The 17,879-nt window shown below is 50.0% G+C and overlaps 1 protein-coding gene across 2 annotated transcripts in view; it reads left to right on the forward strand.

Annotated features, from left to right (window-relative positions):
• The window catches only part of SEC14L5 (SEC14 like lipid binding 5), a 35,717-nt gene extending 18,188 nt beyond the window's left edge, over positions 1–17,529 (forward strand). For both annotated transcript variants that reach the window (XM_414710.8, XM_004945423.5), the window contains exons 6-17: positions 1,463–1,591; positions 2,182–2,401; positions 3,171–3,283; positions 7,220–7,409; positions 8,180–8,268; positions 8,669–8,739; positions 9,151–9,322; positions 9,966–10,100; positions 10,484–10,621; positions 11,422–11,667; positions 12,297–12,475; positions 13,769–17,529. In XM_414710.8, the coding sequence (XP_414710.4) occupies positions 1,463–1,591; positions 2,182–2,401; positions 3,171–3,283; positions 7,220–7,409; positions 8,180–8,268; positions 8,669–8,739; positions 9,151–9,322; positions 9,966–10,100; positions 10,484–10,621; positions 11,422–11,667; positions 12,297–12,475; positions 13,769–13,874 (1,788 nt within the window). In that variant the 3' untranslated portion in view covers positions 13,875–17,529. The remainder of the gene's footprint in view (positions 1–1,462; positions 1,592–2,181; positions 2,402–3,170; positions 3,284–7,219; positions 7,410–8,179; positions 8,269–8,668; positions 8,740–9,150; positions 9,323–9,965; positions 10,101–10,483; positions 10,622–11,421; positions 11,668–12,296; positions 12,476–13,768) is intronic.
• The last annotated feature ends 350 nt before the right edge of the window (positions 17,530–17,879 follow it).

Here is a 17,879-nt window from a genome sequence, read left to right on the forward strand (position 1 = left end):
GATCAGATGCTGCTTTTTGTTCCCTAAACAAAAGCCTAGATCCCGTTACTTACCTACCCTTTTGGCAGCTGGACAGCAGCTCGGTTTCCTGGGAGCGAGCAAAACTGTACGCGGCTTCTGCTTCAAGCAACACAAATAGTTGAGAAGCTGTTAACCATTTTGGATGGTGACGGGGAGGTCCCTGAGCCACAGCTCAGTCAGTGGCTACGTGGCGTGTCCCAGAAATGACAGGAAATCCAACTTCCATAGCTGCGAAGGGTGTTGACAGCTGTGAAATGCTGCCAGGTCAACTTTGGAGTTGCTCACTTGCTGATTTGGGCTGTGCTGCCTCTCCGGGTTGAGTCCTTCGGAAGGAAACGTCAGCAGTTGGGCTTTGAGGAGAGAGCGCTCTTCCTGGAACAGTAGGAGAGAGCTGTCTGCATCCTCAAGATGGTTCTCCGCTCTATTTTTACCAGTTCTCTTTTCCCTGGCAGGACGTACCGGAAGCAGGTTTGTTCTCATCTTTCCTTTTCTGCAGCGTTCTCTGAAGCAACTTGCAGAAATACGATCCTGCTCTTTTCCCCTGAGGGAATTTGTGCCCTCTGTAGGGCTGGCTGTGTGTCTGTGAGTGGGCTGGGCTGTCTTTCAGACCAGTTTGCGAACAGCAGCACCTGCAGAGAGGAGGCAGAGTCCCTCCGGAAAGGGATTAAGTTCAGAAGATGAAAAGAAAAGCTTGTCTAGATTTTAAGCATGTGTAGGGTAACCAAGGGGAAGCAGCCCCATAGAGAAGATGGATATCAGGTGGAAGTTTTTCCCCCAGAGGGTGGTGATGCACTGAACAGGTTGCCCAAGGAGGCTGTGGATGCCCCATCCCTGCAGGCATTCAAGGCCAGGCTGGATGTGGCTCTGGGCAGCCTGGGCTGCTGGTTGGCGACCCTGCACATAGCAGGGGGTTGGAGCTGGATGAGCATTGTGGTCCTTTGCAACCCAGGCCATGCTATGATTCTGACATTGGACTGGCATGAGCAGATGCCCGGTTCTACCACACAGGCTGTGTTTGGTGGGGAAGGCTGATGGTCAGTGGCTGAGTTTCCTACCCAGAAGTAGAGAAACACTGTTTTTCTTCCTTTGCATTTTGCCATGACAGCTTCAAGGCAGCAGTCTTCCTGCTATGTTAGTTGTGCTATTAATGCTGCTGTTCGGGTGTGCTGGGTTTTCAGCTTGTTTTCTTTGTGAGTGTGAGGAATGCTGCTTCAACCACAGAGGTTCACGTGTGCAATTCATGTCCCACTTCTATAAGTCTGGGACATTCAGTCTGGTAGATGTGGGTCTGTCAGCACCCTGTGGGAAGCCTCTTCTGCCCCTTTCTGTAGCTCTGGGATGAAATCCAGCCCAATTCATTACCAAGAGTGAGAGCCCTGCCAAACCACGAGCTGCCTGCTACCATCCAGCCCTGTGTCTGTCTGTCTGTCTTTGGGTTTAGGTTCACCCTGAGAACGAGGAGTGGACGTGCTTTGAGCAGTCTGCATCTCTGGACATCAAGTCCTTTTTTGGCTTTGAAAGCACGGTGGAGAAAATTGCCATGAAACAGTACACGTCCAACATCAAACGGGTAAGGTGGGCCATTACAAAACTGCCTGCTGTCAGTGCATCTCTGTTGTCTTTCCTGTTAAATAGGCCCACTGTGGCTTTCTATTGCTGCTTATGTCTCTGCGATTGCTCAGCAGGACAAACAAAGACAAAAGCCACTGTGCAATGAGCAAAACCTATCAGCTCACTGCAACGCTTCTGCGCTGGGGAGGGAGCAGGCTGTGCCAGTGGGTGCTGTGGTGCCAGGCTCCTCGGACACTGAGGGCACTGTTCTCATGCAGGGAGAGAAAGCTGTGGCTAAAAATGAGCACCCTGTCCATCCAATTGCCTGGGGGAGAGGGATGGGTCAGCCAAGGCCGACTGATAGTAGGAGAAACGTGTTGTAAGAGTTCCATCCAGAGCATCACAGTGTGCCTGGCCGGTGTTGTAGTGCACCATCTGTATGTGCTGATATTTCTTCACGGAGGTTCATGCAGATGGAAGGGGATAACTGCTTTCATGCTGTTCATCTCTAACAGTGATGGTCATCCATCCTGGGGAGGGATCTTTTGGCATCTCGCTGGCTTTGAGTAGATGGGGTATTCCTTCCTAACCTGAGCTTTCCTCTATCAGGGCAAGGAAGTAATTGAGCACTACCTGAAGGAGCTGATCTCCCAAGGAATCACGTTCATCCCTCGTTGGACGCCTCCTGTGGCACACGGACAGAAGGCAGAGCAAGCCCCGGCCTCCAGCCATGACACCAATGATGCTCCACTCGAGTCTGGGGCTCACGGAGCTACCAAAGAGCAAACAGGCAGCTCCTGCCCCCCAGCAGAACCCGTCAGCCCCGATGGTATGCAGTGTCCAGGCAGCAGCAGCTGCTGGCAGTTCACATGCCCCGAGTAGCACTTCATAATGAGTCAGTTTCTATTTTTTTGGCTTTTTTTTGGCCTCCTCTTGTAGCTTCTCTTTATTGGAGTTCGCCTGCAAACACGATCCGAATCCATATAGGAGCTGAGAACAAGAAATCTTTTCTGTGCCTTGAGGTTGACTTTAGAAGTGGCAGATTGTGTCTAGCAGAAGGGGAGAGCAGCTCTCTTTCTGTTTATATTCGTGTTCATGAAGTTATTAACTTCCTCGAGTCTGCTCCTCAGCTTGCCAGCTCCGTGCACTCAGCGTGGGTGTAGCACTCACTGCATGTCGTTCCTATATCATCAGCCAGAGACGGCGCATCCTGTGGGTGTCCGGTCCTTATCCTGCAGTTAATGATATCTGCTGGGGGGGAAAAAAATAGCCTGTTGTGGAGCTGTGTCTGAAGCCTTCCTCCCAGCCCTCCTCGAGTGCCTGCCTGTCTCCAGAGCTGCCCTGAGGAGTAGTCAGGGCTGATTGAAATGTCAGTGTTCTGAGAGGCACGTGGAGTGATTTGGCTTTGCTGTCTTACACAGCCTGTGTCCACTGCCCCCATCACCACGGGGATTGCTCACCCACTTCCCTCAGGCAGCTAAAATGAGGGCTTTTGTGCCCTTCCAGCGTGCATCATGAGTAACCTGATGTGTAGAAATAACCACATCTCTCTCTCCTGGCTATGTCGCATCTCCGAATTGCTCTTTTCCTTTCTCCAGCTGACAAATTGGATGCTGATTACATTGAGAGATATCTGGGCCAGCTGACTCCAATGCAAGAGAGCTGCTTGATCCGGCTTAGGCAGTGGCTTCAAGAAACTCACAAAGGCAAGGTGGGTAAATATCACAGAGAGAACCCTTCTGCAAGTCTCAGTGCAGTTCTCACAGCTCGGATGTCCCACACTGAAATTCAGTTGTGATAATTGTGTGCTGTGACTCAGCTGTCGTGGCAAGGTGAGGTAAGGGGTTGGGCATGGAGGACAGCCTGTGTGATCTCACAGCAGCATCACGGACTGCAGCTGCAACCCTGTGTGTATTGGAAAGCTGTGGTACCCAGGCATGGTGCTTTAGCTGTGCATTGACACTGGGCACTGATCAGGGCTGGGATGGATGCGCTGTTTCCCAAACCCTGCAGGGTGGGGTGGCAGATGTGCTTAGCTGTGCTGATAGCAGGACAGCACAGTCCTTCTCCCTTGGCAGCTGCAGCCCATCAGAGAGGCAGTTGGTAACGCCTGGCTCTCAGGTAGTGCATGTCAGCAGCGTGCTGGGCGTGTTGGATCAGGCAGGCTGTGCAAGCTGCTGCAGCCAAGGGCTGAATTCTTCCGAGCAGAATTCATCCCGGTCTTGTTTGAAGCTCCTGTATCAAAATGTGCTGTTTCAAAGCCACACGGAATTCAGGAAGTAGAGACCATCTCACCTCATTGTGTTAACTGAAGTAGAGGAGGTGTGGGTGCTAAGCTGGAGCAAGTACAGACAGGCTGGGCCTGCTAGTATAGTAGAAACATGCTTTTACCCCCCAAAATCAACATGGGTACCATAGTCTAGATGCACCTCTGAGGTTGCTGTAATGTTTGTAAGCTACCTGGGCTCCTCTTAGTTGAGGGGGAGTCTCTATATCAGGCTGGACAATAAGGGGTATGTGGCTGAGAAAAGACTCGAATGTCTTCAGAGGGGTCTGTCTGCAGATTTAGTGATGCAGGGAGATGAGGTGGGAAGGAAGAAAGGGCCAACAGGAGCATCAGACACAGTCATTGAGTGGTAACGGTAATGAGCCCTTAGGAAAAGGGGACAATGGGAGATAGTCGGGGCAGTGATCTCCCTTGAAAATAGAGCAGAGCTTAACCAACTTTGCTGAAAGAAGCTGTTAGCAAGGAGCTGTGCCACTAGTTTCTGTATGTCTTTCTCACCTGTGGATGTGGACGGAGAGCAAGTTGAAATTAAGCAGCAAAATGAGGCTGAAGAGAATAGCAGCGTGTGCTGAGGTGCTGTGTGACAGTTCTCGAGGAGCTGACAGCCTCCAGGCACCAGCAATGCTGCTGGGTTTGTTGGAGCTGATGGGTTTGGAGTACCAGTTGCCCGTCAGAGCTGTCCAAGGCCACTGCTCTGTGGCAGCATCAACAGCAGGTTGTGTAAGTTGCACCATGCCTGAGACAGTGGGGGCTGCTGTGGACAGGTAAGGACTGTGTAACACACGTGTATATGTGTACACACAACAAAGGACCCCTTGAGGGACTGAATGAGGGCTGAATACCTACCAGCACTGCTGGCACACTGCTGCAGTGCTCTGCCTCTGAGTGCACAGCTGGGCTTGGCTTCCCATCCAACCAGGTAAGTGAGTGCATGGGATTGAGCCAATACTGCGTATTGGCTGCCATTTGTGTCTGCCCTTGTTTCAGCCTGCTGTCAGATGAAGGGGAGTTGACGACAAGCAGGCACAAAGCAAAGGGCAGGGATTCCCAGGTGTGGACACGCTCTGAGATAGAGGATGTGGGTTTTCAGGCCATCAGTGACGTGTCGAATAGAACAGTGTGGGCTTTCTGTGATGGGTAGATGTCTTGGCTATTGGGTGTCCAGCTGAAAACGAGCCCTAGGTGATGTGTGTGATCTGCTAGGGGCTCAGTTTCAGGTGCAGGAGGGACGTTCTAAATGTTTGCCTGCTTTGTCCTGTAGGTTTTTCGTTCTCCTCTTAGAGGCCAGGAAATGGTAGCTGGGAGAGCTAAAAGCGAAAGCAGATGAGCAAAGTGAAACTGCAGCCTCTTGGGGAGGCTCTGTGAGTGCGTGCAGCTCCTCCTTCCTCTTCAGTCCTCCTGTTTTGCTGTCCTGTCCCTTTCCAAACAGACGCTGTAAGCAGGTCTATCATTCCCTGTGTGAAGACACAAACTTCAGATAGCGTTACGCTTGCGAGGACTTCAAGCTAGTGATGGTAATGAATGACTTTGTGCCGTGTAGTACACAGAATTTCACACCAGGCTGGAATTAAACCTGTCTTCTTGCAGATGGAAGTTACTGCTTTGGTTGGGCAAAGATAATCAAAGTGTGTCCCCTTGGAGATATACTGCTTTGGTCCAAACATAAGCACTGAATTTGCCTCTTGCCTGTTGCTACGTGCAGCCTAGGTTTGAAAACCAATGAAGACAGACAACCGTACAGCAGCCATCCCCTCTCCCTCCTCTTGCAGGATATCCAGGGCTGCTGTAGATGGTTTTTTCCCTGTTGTCCTGTGAGTTATGTCATCCTCTGAGCAGCAAAAACGCAATTTAAATCATCTGATGTAAATCCTGCTCTCGTGAATCTTACTACGATGCAGAAGAATTTGGGGATGTTCATCTAAATGCATCTCAGATCCTGCTTAGGAAAGCTGCCTTTTTTTCAGCTGCCACTGAATTTTGCTTTCAGTGATATACAAATGCCAAGTGTTTGAAACATAACGTGCTGCTGAACAGCACTGATATCCAATCTCATCTGCAGGTACTTGGCTTTAAAATCCTGAGCTCTACCCATCATCGTATGGACTTGGTCCTTAATATTGCTTACAGCTGCACAACTGAGGTTGCTCCCAACCTGACACTGCTGGCAGCTTTTCTTCTTTGCTTTCTGTCTTCGTGAGCCTGTCAGGAAATAAACAAAAGAGCTCGGATTCTGGAGGCACCCGTTTTGTGTCATAGCAGGGCTCGGATGGCTCAGATGCATTGTGCTAAGCACAGGCTCTCCGGAGCAGGCTATCCCAGCTCTACAGAGCTTCCATTTTTTAATGGGATCTTGATGTAGCAACTGAGGTCACACGCTTTTGGGGAAGTTGGGGTGAAGGAACTGAGATGAGAAGTCCACAGAGTGTGAAAGCAGTTGGATTCTAGCTGCATATCACTGATGTGGTGGATGCCCCATCCCTGGAAGCGTTCAAGGCCAGGCTGGATGTGGCTCTGGGTAGCCTGGCCTGGTGGTTGGTGGCCCTGCCTATCGTAGGGGTTTGCAACTAGATGATCTTGGAGGTCCTTTTCAACCCAGGCCATTCTATGAAGTGATTCTATGAACTCAGTGAGGGAATGTCGTGATCTTTGGGTCATTTCTTTTGGTAAGAGCTTATGTAATGGGATGCGGAGTGCCTATGGAAGAAGTGGAAAGCTTTGCTGCCCAGACAACGCCAGCAGCAAAGCGGAAGAGATCTGCACAAGAGCTGAAATGTGGTGCTAAGGGGTAATCGTTTGAAGACTGTGCAGTGCTGATCCACCTCCAAGGAGCACGTGTGTAACGTGGGCAATGGTGTTAACCTACAAAGGCTTCTCACCCTTTGCTGATTTGCCCTACAGGGAGGTGAGCTTGCAGCTTTGTGACTGAGCAGAAGTGTTTGGTTTGTCCTCGTTGGTTCAGTGAGAACTGTTGGTGGTGGGTGGATGGTTGGACTGGGTGATCCTGTGGGTCTTTTCCAACCTTGGTGATTCTATGATAGGTAGCTGTGGGGAACTTCAGCCAGCCCAGAGCTCCTTGGGGTTTCTGGCTGTTGGCTCTTGTAACGAAGGGGCAACGCTCAGATAAATTAACAAGCCCGTGTCTCTCAAAGGGATGTGGATTTGTCACTTCTGTCATGCTCACAGCACCACCTGCTGCACTGGGCTGGATTAGGAAAGGAAAAAGGAGAAGGAACGTACCTTCAATCTTTGTTATCATGGCTCTGAGAATGTAAAGCCTGGTGTGTGCCCTGTGGGCTTGTTTGCATTCTTCGTGGTGTGGTGGCAGAAGCGGCGACCCTCAGAATTTCTCTCTTCCCTCAGATCCCCAAAGATGAACACATCCTTCGATTCCTGCGGGCTCGGGACTTCAACATTGACAAGGCTCGGGAGATGCTGTGCCAGTCACTGTCCTGGAGAAAGCAGTACCAGGTGGACTACATCCTCCAGTCCTGGAGGCCCCCTGCCCTGCTGGATGAGTACTACACCGGAGGGTGGCATTATCAAGACAGAGGTTAGAAGCTCCCCCCCCCTACACTGATCAGTGTAGCTTGCATTATAAGACCTCATAAGTCAGTTGTGTTTTTAGGAGAAGGTTGTGTTGGTCCTTTACACACTGACAAAGGAGATTCAACATCTGCAAATAGTCGGCCTCCCTCTTCTGCTGTAGTTCCTTTATTTTCTCTGTGCGAATTAGGCAGACTAGAGCTAGTGCAGAGCAGCATCTCTTTGATAGGATGTCCTTTGGGTGTGATTTTTATCCTGTTCAAATGCTTAAGGCCAGGCTGGATGTGGCTCTGGGCAGCCTGGGCTGCTGGTTGGTGACCATAACAGGGGGTTGGAACTGGATGAGCATTGTGGTCCTTTTCAACCCAGGCCACACTATGGTTCTGTGATTTAACGTGGCATTTGTGAAAGGTACTGGGGTGATAGCCTGGGAGGCTCTGTACACGTCCCCTTTTGCAGTAGGAGCTTTGCTCTGTGCTCGATGTGGAGAGACCCTAAAATCTGAGGGGACATCCCAGTTCCAGCCAGTCTGGCTGTGTTGCTCTTACCTTATCCTCACTGCACTGAGATTACCAAAGGCCAAGCAGTGTTTTGCTACACGGGACACTACAACTGGGGAGCGCTCCTAGCAGCAGCCCACTGAGCTTTCTCTCGCAGACAATGGTGTGTTATTTCTTAGGATAACGATCTGCATACCTGCATTCACTGAAAATCTTTGCATCTCTGGGCATTTCCAGGTGAGTTACTGTTTTTTAAATCTATGTGTTTGTTTTGAAGATGGGCGACCACTCTACATCCTTCGTCTCGGCCAGATGGACACAAAAGGTTTGGTGAAAGCCCTGGGAGAAGAGTCACTGCTGCGACATGTAAGACCTGCATTCATGTCCAACTCGATGTGTTTCCCCTTGGTGCATAGAAGTCTTGCTGTAGTGCACCGGTGATCTACATGCCTGACACAAATAATTCCTCTGTTTCATGACTGGCAACCCCAAGCTACACCTTTGGCATGGCATAGCTTCTCTATTTTGAGACTCTTGTACTCTATCTTAGCTTTTCTTTGTCTGCATCTTCCACGTTCAGCTGAACTTCTCAGTAGAGAAGCTTTTATATGTGTTACCTCTACACGTAGACTCTTTCTGCTTTGCACACTGTAAGCTCTCAGACTGGTATATTTCTGGACTCTGTATTTTTGAGAGGTTTCAGGAGCTCTCCAGGTTCCTCAGCCATACTTGGGCTAATCCAAGTCCACACTGTCCTTAATTTCAGGTTCTGTCAATTAATGAAGAAGGACAAAAGAGATGTGAGGAGAACACCAACCTCTTTGGGCGCCCCATCACGTCAGTACATCCGTTTTTCTTGCATCCTCATAGACTTGGTAGTAAGAATAATAACTCTGTGGGGGCTTTTAGATGATGTTCTTAGGGTTAAACTGCAGACAGCAGTGTAGTCTGTGTCATGCGATATGCTTTTGTACCTCTGCCTTCTTCCACGCTGACAGCTTGTGCTCCTGCCTTTGGGGCTGGGCATCTCTTCTGTCCTATTTGGATCTGGGGTACTGAAAGCCATGTGGGTTCAAGCTGTATGCTATGTGGGCAGAGATCTGTTCGTGGTTGGGACTGCTGGTCTCTCTCGTTGGCTTCTTTAGGTCCTGTTCAACCCATGATGCTACTGAAACGTTTTGTGGGTCGTGTGCTGAGCTGCCACCGTGCAATGAAGGTTCTGACTGGTCGTCTTTGTGTTTATTTCAGGTCCTGGACGTGTCTGGTGGACTTGGAAGGGCTGAATATGCGGCACCTCTGGCGGCCTGGAGTGAAGGCCCTGCTTCGGATTATTGAGGTTGTAGAGGACAACTACCCCGAAACTCTGGGCCGACTGCTGATAGTGCGAGCACCCAGAGTTTTTCCCGTGCTGTGGACTCTGGTGGGTGAAATCAGGCCTGCAGGATCACGAGTGCATGTACAGTTAGCTAAATCATCTGGTGATCGTGAGTTCTGCTTATTCAAAGAGCTGGGGAGTGAGAAAGCTTCCAAGTAGCTCGTGGCTGATCTCCTGAAGAGGGCACGGCTTTGCTACAGAGCTACAGGAGGTGTGCTTGGTTGTAGTGGCTGTCCTTCTGCCAGGGCAGGCTGCAGGAGCTGCATTACAGATCCTGGTGCAGCAGCAGTAGCCCAGATGTGGTGGGTTTTCATGTTAATGGAAGAAGACAAATAGTTCTTAATCTCATGCTGGAGGATAGTGAAGAGAAAAGGGATCGGTATGGATCTGCCTGGTGCTTGCTGGCTGTGATGGCAATGTAAGAATGTGCTTGATAAACTTCTTGTGAGGTCTGTGTGCGATGTCATGAGTGCACCCTTGTTTTACACAGGGTAGAAAATCTTTCCTTCCTCATTATTCTTCTCTTTGGGAGAGAACTTCAGAGTTGAGGGGTTCTATCCTGCTGCTGGTCTGCCTTCCTGCTGATGGGGCCTTCCAGCCTGGACTCCAAAGCATCCATGTTGGATTGCAGCTCAACGTTATGTCTCGCTTCACTCAGTGGTGTCCTTTTGTTCATTGCTTATTTCAGGTCAGTCCGTTTATCAATGAGAACACGAGGCAGAAGTTCCTTATTTACAGTGGGAATAACTACCAGGGTCCAGGAGGGCTGGTAGACTACGTAGACAAAGAGGTGATCCCAGACTTCCTAGGAGGGGACTGCATGGTGAGTTTTCCTTCCTGTTGCATAGGTGCAATCTGCAATGGTTAAGCTCCCTCAAATCTCCTCCTATGCACCCACCCACCCCACCAACCTTCTGCTCCGTTCTGATTTCCCTTCTGGTTGGGGTGTGACAACTGTGAACGCTGCTGTTAATTCATGCGTGGGAGGCTTCACCCTGAAGCAGTGGTGTTGTCCCAGAGAAGGGAATTTCAGGTCTTGTCCCTCAACAGAACTTACAGAAATCATCACAGTAAGAGTAAACGTGGTGAAATCTTACACCAGCTGAGGCTGTCTGTCCTGTGTCCAACAGCAGGCAGGTGCTCAGACTCAATAGTTTCCCATTGGCTTAGTATGAACCCTCATACTTGTTTATCTGGCCCTTCCAGTGTACTGTTCCAGAGGGTGGGCTCGTTCCCAAGTCGCTTTATCAAACGGATGAAGAGCCAGAGAATGCAGATCACATCCGGCTGTGGACAGAAACTATCTATCATTCTGCAAGCGTCCTCAGAGGAGCTCCACACGAGGTACAGACCAGAGCAGCACGAAGCTGGAGGTGGTGCTGAGCTGATACCAGCGATGCGTTCCTTTTGTTGAAGGTGGTTAGAGCAGCAAAGAGCTCTCCCAAGCAGTGAGCATGGTGTGCTTCGTGTGTGTAGTGGGAAGCCCCAGGCTAGCTAACAGCTAGAGGTTGGGAGGTTAAGTGCAATGTAGAAGCAGTGCTTTTCTTTCCCGTGGCCTGATTTCCTGCTGGATGCAGTCTCTTCCTCATTCTTTTGGGGGGGGAAATGAAGAAATGAAGTTCCCTCTGCTTCTCTTTTGGTAGTACTGCTTCCATTCCCAGTGGCTTAGCAAGGATGGAAGTGGTGGTGATGCATACGTTGGGTCATCAGGGAGGAGAACATCCAACGAAGGAGCACTTCAATCTCAGAACAGTTCATGGCTTCCTGGCAGTAACACTGACTTGGTCTGCCTGGGCTCCTTAAGCAGCCTCAGTGCCTTTTGGAGGCTGCAGCTGCTCTGAAGGTGCTCTTTGCTGCATCCTGAATGCTTTGCTGCAGTTCCTTGGAGGGTTTCCTAGAGCAGGCAAGTGATTTATGATCGGCTCTGATACAGGGGAGAGATGGCGTAAGAATGGCTGAGCAGATGTACTGGGGCAGCAGCTAGCAATGGGAATCAGTCTGTATCCTCCTTAGGAATCGAGGCTGATCCCCTACCCGACAGACTGTAGGGAAAAGTGTGTTTGCAGAGTGGGAAGGCAGAGGCTGCCTGCCATGGAAGTATCTGGCTTGTTACTGTGCATGAGCTTGCTGCATTTCTTTTACAGATAGTTGTGGAGATTTTGGAAGGGGAGTCTGTGATCACCTGGGACTTCGACATCCTGAAGGGAGATGTGGTGTTCAGCCTCTTCCACTCCAAAAGGGCTCCGGAAACAGGTCATAAAGAAGCCACGTTACCGAGTAGCTCAGCTGCTGGGGACAACGTGCAGCTGATTGATAAGACGTGGGTGCTTGGAGTGGATTACAGCCGCATGGAATCTCCACTGGTCTGCCGGGAAGGAGAGAGCATCCAGGTGGGATGTGTTTGCATCCTGGGCTGTGCCTTGTGGTCCTTGCGCGCCCCAAAATGGTCCCCTGGTGGAGAGGGGAAGGAAGGGGTGGGATGGGAAACGGTGAGTTGCTTGGGAATAGTTGTCATGGCAATCCTTCTCTGAGTTCCCTGTGAAAATGACTGCTATTGCGCTTTGTAATGGCTTAAAACTAAAAGAGGGGTGACTTTAGGTGAGATGTGAGGAGGAAATCCTGCACTCAGAGGGCGGTGAGGCGCTGCGCTGCTGCCCAGAGCTGTGGGTGTCCATCCCTGGAGGTGCCCATGGCCACAGATGGGCTCTGGGCAGCTGAGCTGTGGGGCACAGCCCACGGCAGGGCTGGGGTTGGGGAATGGGAGGGCCCTTCCCACCCAACCATGCTGTGATTCCAGTTTATGGAATCTCTTTGCAGTGGCTGTGCCTAATCTGTGATAAAAAAACTAACTGAATATAACCAGACAACCTTAACCAGCCACACCTCTGTGGCTCAGGCATGTAGAACAAAGTGAATGACGTATGCACCCCCAGGTAGTTAAGTCAACAGCTGAGGTCTTTCACCCAGTCTCTCAGCTATGAGACTCACAGTAGTCACCGGGTAGCACTCTCACTTCCAGGGGTCCCACGTGACTCGCTGGCCTGGATTCTACATTCTCCAGTGGAAAATGCACGGTCCCCTGCCCTGCTCTGGCTCCAGCCTCCCTCGGGTGGATGATGTTCTCGCCTCTCTGCAAGTTTCCAGTCACAAGTGCAAGCTCATATACTACTACGAGGTGCTTGCATCCAAGGACTTCAGGTAGGAGGTTAACTATGCAGCTTGAAATGAAGAAGCCACACGGGAGCACTAAGTGTGACTCTAAACATCCAGGTAGCAATGATCTCTGGAAGGTGTGTGTTTATTGCTAAGGAGTTAGGTGGGCACAGACTTGGTATTCTGTGGCAATGATCCCCCTTGGCGTGGTAGGCAATGGGGTTTTCTCTTAGTAGTAAATACCCCTCGGGTGGATGTCCACCAGTGGGGTTTGTGCTTCTTGATTACAGCTGCCTGAGGTGTGGGAGGTGTTTGGGAGATGAACTTTTTGATATCAGTGGGGGACACTTTGAGAAGTAATGGAGTGAATACCAGCTGGGCTATTTCATTCATTCTTCGTCTGGCATTTGAGGACGACGTTTGTTGTGACTTTGAGAGTGCCCTCCCAACAGGGTGTACATCTACCTCTGCAGGAGCTGTTTTTCAGCCTCCTTTAACGCAAAGCATCCTTTTCGAAGTCATCCAGTGGTTTGTGGACTTTGCAAGGCCTGCAGTAGGAGCTGGAAGGAATTGCAGATGGGTGGGTGCTGACCATGAGAAGGTGGCCTGGCCAGATCCCATTGGCTCAGAGCAGCAGCAAGCTGCTGACTCCAGTTATTCAAACCTGTTCCCTGTTGCTCTACCTGCATAACATGTGCACACAGCAGGCAGTCACAGCGGTGGGGACTCCAGGTTGGGTTGGCAGGGGCTGAAGACAGCAGCTGGAAATGCAGGGGCTGGGACTCTTGGCCGGGTGAGGTGGAGCTCTGAGGCTGGCTGCTGCAGCTGAGCTCACTGAGCCGTGCACTCCCAGGTAAGCTGCAAGAGAGAAGTTGTAATACCTGTTGCCAGCAAAATGGCAATGGCAATTTAACTTTTCATTGTGATACAGAGCAACCCTGGGATTGTTAATGATAGGACAAGGGGGAATGGTTTTAAACTGAGACAGGGGAGGTTTAGGTTGGATATCAGGAGGAAGTTTTTCACCCAGAGGGTGGTGACGCACTGAACAGGTTGCCCGAGGAGGCTGTGGATGCCCCATCCCTGGAGGCATTCAAGGCCAGGCTGGATGTGGCTCTGGGCAGCCTGGGCTGCTGGTTGGTGACCATAACAGGGGGTTGGAACTGGATGAGCACTGTGGTCCTTTGCAACCCAGGCCATGCTGTGATTCTGTGAATACGATGGGACAAAAACTAAAACACTTCTCTAAGCATTACGGAAAGCTGATCTCAGATACATGAGGTTATCCATGGAATAGCAGCCTGTCTTAACAAACACATCCGTTTTGTCCCATGACAGGGGATCCATGTCAAGCCTGGAATCTTGCAACAGCGGATTTTCCCAGCTGAGCGGAGTCACGACATCTTCCAGCCAGTCCCAGAGCAGCTCCCATCTGTCCAGATAGCAGAGCTGAGGCTTCACCACAAAGAAACATTGCTCAGGGCTTCCTGGCCGCCCCGGAGCTGCTCTGTGCACCAAACCAAAGAGCCTGCAGGGGCTGAGCCGTGGGGCAGGCGCTGTGCGACCACAGGCAGCAGCCACTGCACAGCGAGAGGCTTCTGTTCCCGGCAGGGGACTCAGCGCTGAAGCAGCAGGTGTAGTTTTCTATCAGATGCCTGCTCCTCGGTAGAATATTTCTCAAGTTGTGTTTTTGGATGAATGTCAGTTTGCATGAATTGGTGTATCGCTCGACTCTCAAGGGCTCCTTCCAATCAGTCCTTTTCCCTCGCGCAGTAGAGGAGACTGATGTTGCCTTATCTGATTGGTCTGTAGGACTAGATTAATTCACCTGTAGCAAAATTAATCTCGTTTTCTGAGTGCCCAGGGTACCAATTGCTCGTCAGAGGGTAAAGCGGGCATTTCAGGTGCAGGGACTTGAAGCAAACTGTAAATACTTTAATACGGATAGGGTATTTTAGAGACGAGATCCAGGTCAAACCTAAAACCTCTCCCTATCTGACGGGATGCTATTAGGAAATGTGTTGGATTTTTTTTTTTTTAACCCACTGAGACACAAAAGTCAAAGCTGTTCTCTAGAAAGCAGGGGCAGAGACCCTGCCACCATCAGCAGCATCCCTCCTAAGGATACCTTTCCTGTTTCCTCAGGTTTACAAGCAATAATAGGTGGATGTGACCCATCTCAGCAGGGTAGATGGGAGCCGAATCAAATGATCAAGGGCTAAGAAAAGCAATATTTTATTTCCCGAAGGCACAAAATGTTATGGCAGTATTATAGAGGTCTTTAAAACATGGACTGACTTGAAAACTGCAGAGAGGGGGACAGAGAACGGCATGTATGTACTTGAGCGCTTACTGAAACGTATTTATTCACAGAATAGCTTCTTTTAAGTTCACTTTTAACTTATTTATAATTTGAAAAATGAGTATTTATTAAATCTAATTGCCTTTTTTTTTGGTGGGGGGGGGGGGGGGGATGAACTTCGTTTTAGAAAGGAATGAGTGATGATTGAATGCTCAGATGCATCTCCTCCTGATCCTCGTGGCTGCTGGACGCTCGCGGTGCAAAGGGTGTTATGTTGGCTGTATGTATGCACTGCTTGCCTGCAAGGTTCAGACAGAGCCCAAAGCTGCTTGGGCTGTAGGGGAATGCTTCCCAGGGCTAAGAAGTGCTGTGTGGAGGAGCTGTGAGGTGCTGCTGGGCTTGGGGCAGGGTTGAAGCAGCCTGTGGTGGTGTATCTTCTTCCAGCACAGCAACTCAGGTATCCATGGCCACGTTTCTCTGTTCAGCCCATCTTTCTTCCTCTCTCGCTGAGGTTTTTCATAAGGTTGAAGAACATTTGCAGGTGAGAAGGTGCACGTAGAGCAATTCCTTCTAACCCTGCTTCTTTAACCGGTGGTTTTGAAGCACAACGACAAAAAGAGAGCCCCAGTAATCGGAACAAAAGAAGGTGATGTGCTCATGTGAGCTGCGTGGATCAGGTAACCCAGTTCTGCAGCTCCTGGGGCAGTTCCAATGGCCGGGAGTTCCCCAGCTGCTCTGCACACTCCACCATTTCTCCCACATGAATTCAACACCTGTGTCTGGGATTTCAGCACGACTGCAGTCTGACACGGAGGGCACAGCACTGCCTTTGCTCTGGAGGATGAGGAGTCCTGGAATTCAAAGTGCACGCGTGCATCCTGAACGTGAAACCCTGCCATTAGTTCAGGTGCTGGAAACACAAATTCAAACTGATTCCTAAAGCACGGTGAGCAAACCCAGCCCTTCCCTCTCTGTGCTGTTTTGGGATCTCAGCTTTTTATGGCAGGTTGGTCCCATCCCATAGCAGTAACATCCCTGTTTTCTGGATTTCCATCCGCTTGCTCTGGTTGAGAATCTTCTCCATTACGCTGGGTCCATTTAACTTTAAAATGGGGCACGCGCTGTTCTCCTCCCACCTGTAAAAGCTTTGGGTGCTTGGCTCTTGCCAGGGGAGGTCCCTGATGAGCTGGGCAGAGGTGGAGGGCTACTCCTGCATTGCTCTCTCCTGAACCGAGACCTCAGCTCAGTTGAGATTGAGTTCTGGATTCTCTTCCCGGTGGCTCCTTGCAGGTCCTACAAGCCAGGACCTGGGAAGGGAGCTGGTGATGCAGCAGGGCTTGGGCTGCGTTCAGGCAGCCAGATGGGTGTTTAATTAACTCCTCTGTTAATGAGGGCTTTCCCCTGTTTCAGATATCCCACGTGCAAAACGTAATGCCTACCTCAAAGAGCTGTTGCCACGATTAATGTGTTTGAAGGGAAATGGTACCGTGGGTGATTTGGCACACAGCACTGTGCTGCTGTTTACAACTGTGGCCATAAGTGCAACCTTTGTCCTTAGCAAGCCCTGCAGGTCCACCTCGTCCTGCTGCTCCCTGCTTCTGCCTCGGTGGGGCTGAGCATGGACACAGTGCACTGCAGAGGGCTCCCACTGAGGGTGGGTGTCACATCAGACAGAGCAGCAATGCTGAGCCACCCGGCTGAAATGTTTTTGGTTAGAAAAGGGCTTTTTTTTTTTTTTTAATGGCTGTAGACAGAATAGATTGGCCTTATGAAAGGTCTGAGGGAGACTCTAGCCCAGGGAGATGCAGAAGCAGCACTCTGGGCTTGGTACCACTTCCCACATGCCAAGAGTGAAGCTGAATGCTGGCACACAGTGCACTCTTGGGCACTCAGTGCAGGTCCATGTTGTTCCTGGGCTCCATGCATCCTTCTGTTGGGGATGGGAGGGAATAACAACCCTGGTTGCCCCATCAGTACATGAGGCCATAGATGTTTGCTGCAGAGTTGCAGACACAGCCTCGTTCACTTCACTGTAAGGCTGGCCAGTTTGTTTGGATCCAAGTAATCAGGGGTGCGGGGCAGGGGGTGAAACACCACAGCTTTTAATATGAATTTACAACCCCTGATTTAACTAAATAGCTGAAATGCTGTTGAGTTTTCCATTCCTTGGTCAGCTCTTTGTTATACCAGCTCTGGGCAGCAGTGCCAGTGCTTCTTTATTACCTGAAGCGCTCCCACTGGGAGCCAAATCAAGCAAGAAGCTGAGCTGTTTGATCCTAAGCCTAACTCTGACTTGTGTCTGCCAGGTTCCTGCATGCTACTGGCTTGAACATTTTCTAGCTTGTTTGTAATGGTGACCCTTATGCGTAATTACTTCTCTTCTGGAAGGCTAAATTGGTATTGTGTGACACGTGTTGGCTTTTAATGACATCAACATCCACTTCCAAGCTATCGGCTACGTATCCAAGCTACATATAGATTCAACAGGCATTATTATTATTATTATTTCTAGGAAGTAGTGTTACTTTCTGTCCCTCGCAGCTGTCTGGTTTTATATATCGGGGTCCTGATTTCTCTCAGCCAAAAAAGAAGGGGGGGAGATAAGAGAACCACGGAGCTATTCTTGAAGAGCACCCCCAGCAAAAGGCCAGGTGCTCCACACCATGTTACTTGACAACAAATCTGATGCTAAAAACGTTCTTAGTTACAGTATTTGTAAAAACTAAAGGAATAAGACAGTCTTTGTAAAAGCTGTACATTTCTGTATGTTGGGAATAAAAAAGGAAACCTCTCTGAAGTAGGTCTGATGGTTTGATGAAACTCAATTCTTCACATCCATGGCAAGTCCTGAATATTTCAGCACGTGTGCTGCTCTGTTTGGGTATCCACAGAAACTGATGTCGTTTTGCTTGTATCCAGTTGCTTTTACCACTTAAATAACTGGAAATGGCTGTATCTTTTCCTGCACGACCAGCACTTGCTGTTTATTTCTACACCATGACGTAGTTTGGTACAGGCAGCCCTGCAACTTAGACTGTTCTTTAACATGGGAAGGGCTCATTGGGTCTAAATGATCCACTGAGAGCAAATGGGGAAGGATGGTTCCTCCTCCTGCAGCTGAGCATTAAGCAGTCCACTTTCAGGCAG

This window comes from Gallus gallus, chromosome 14 (assembly GCF_016699485.2).
Source record: "Gallus gallus isolate bGalGal1 chromosome 14, bGalGal1.mat.broiler.GRCg7b, whole genome shotgun sequence".
NCBI lineage: Eukaryota > Metazoa > Chordata > Aves > Galliformes > Phasianidae > Gallus > Gallus gallus.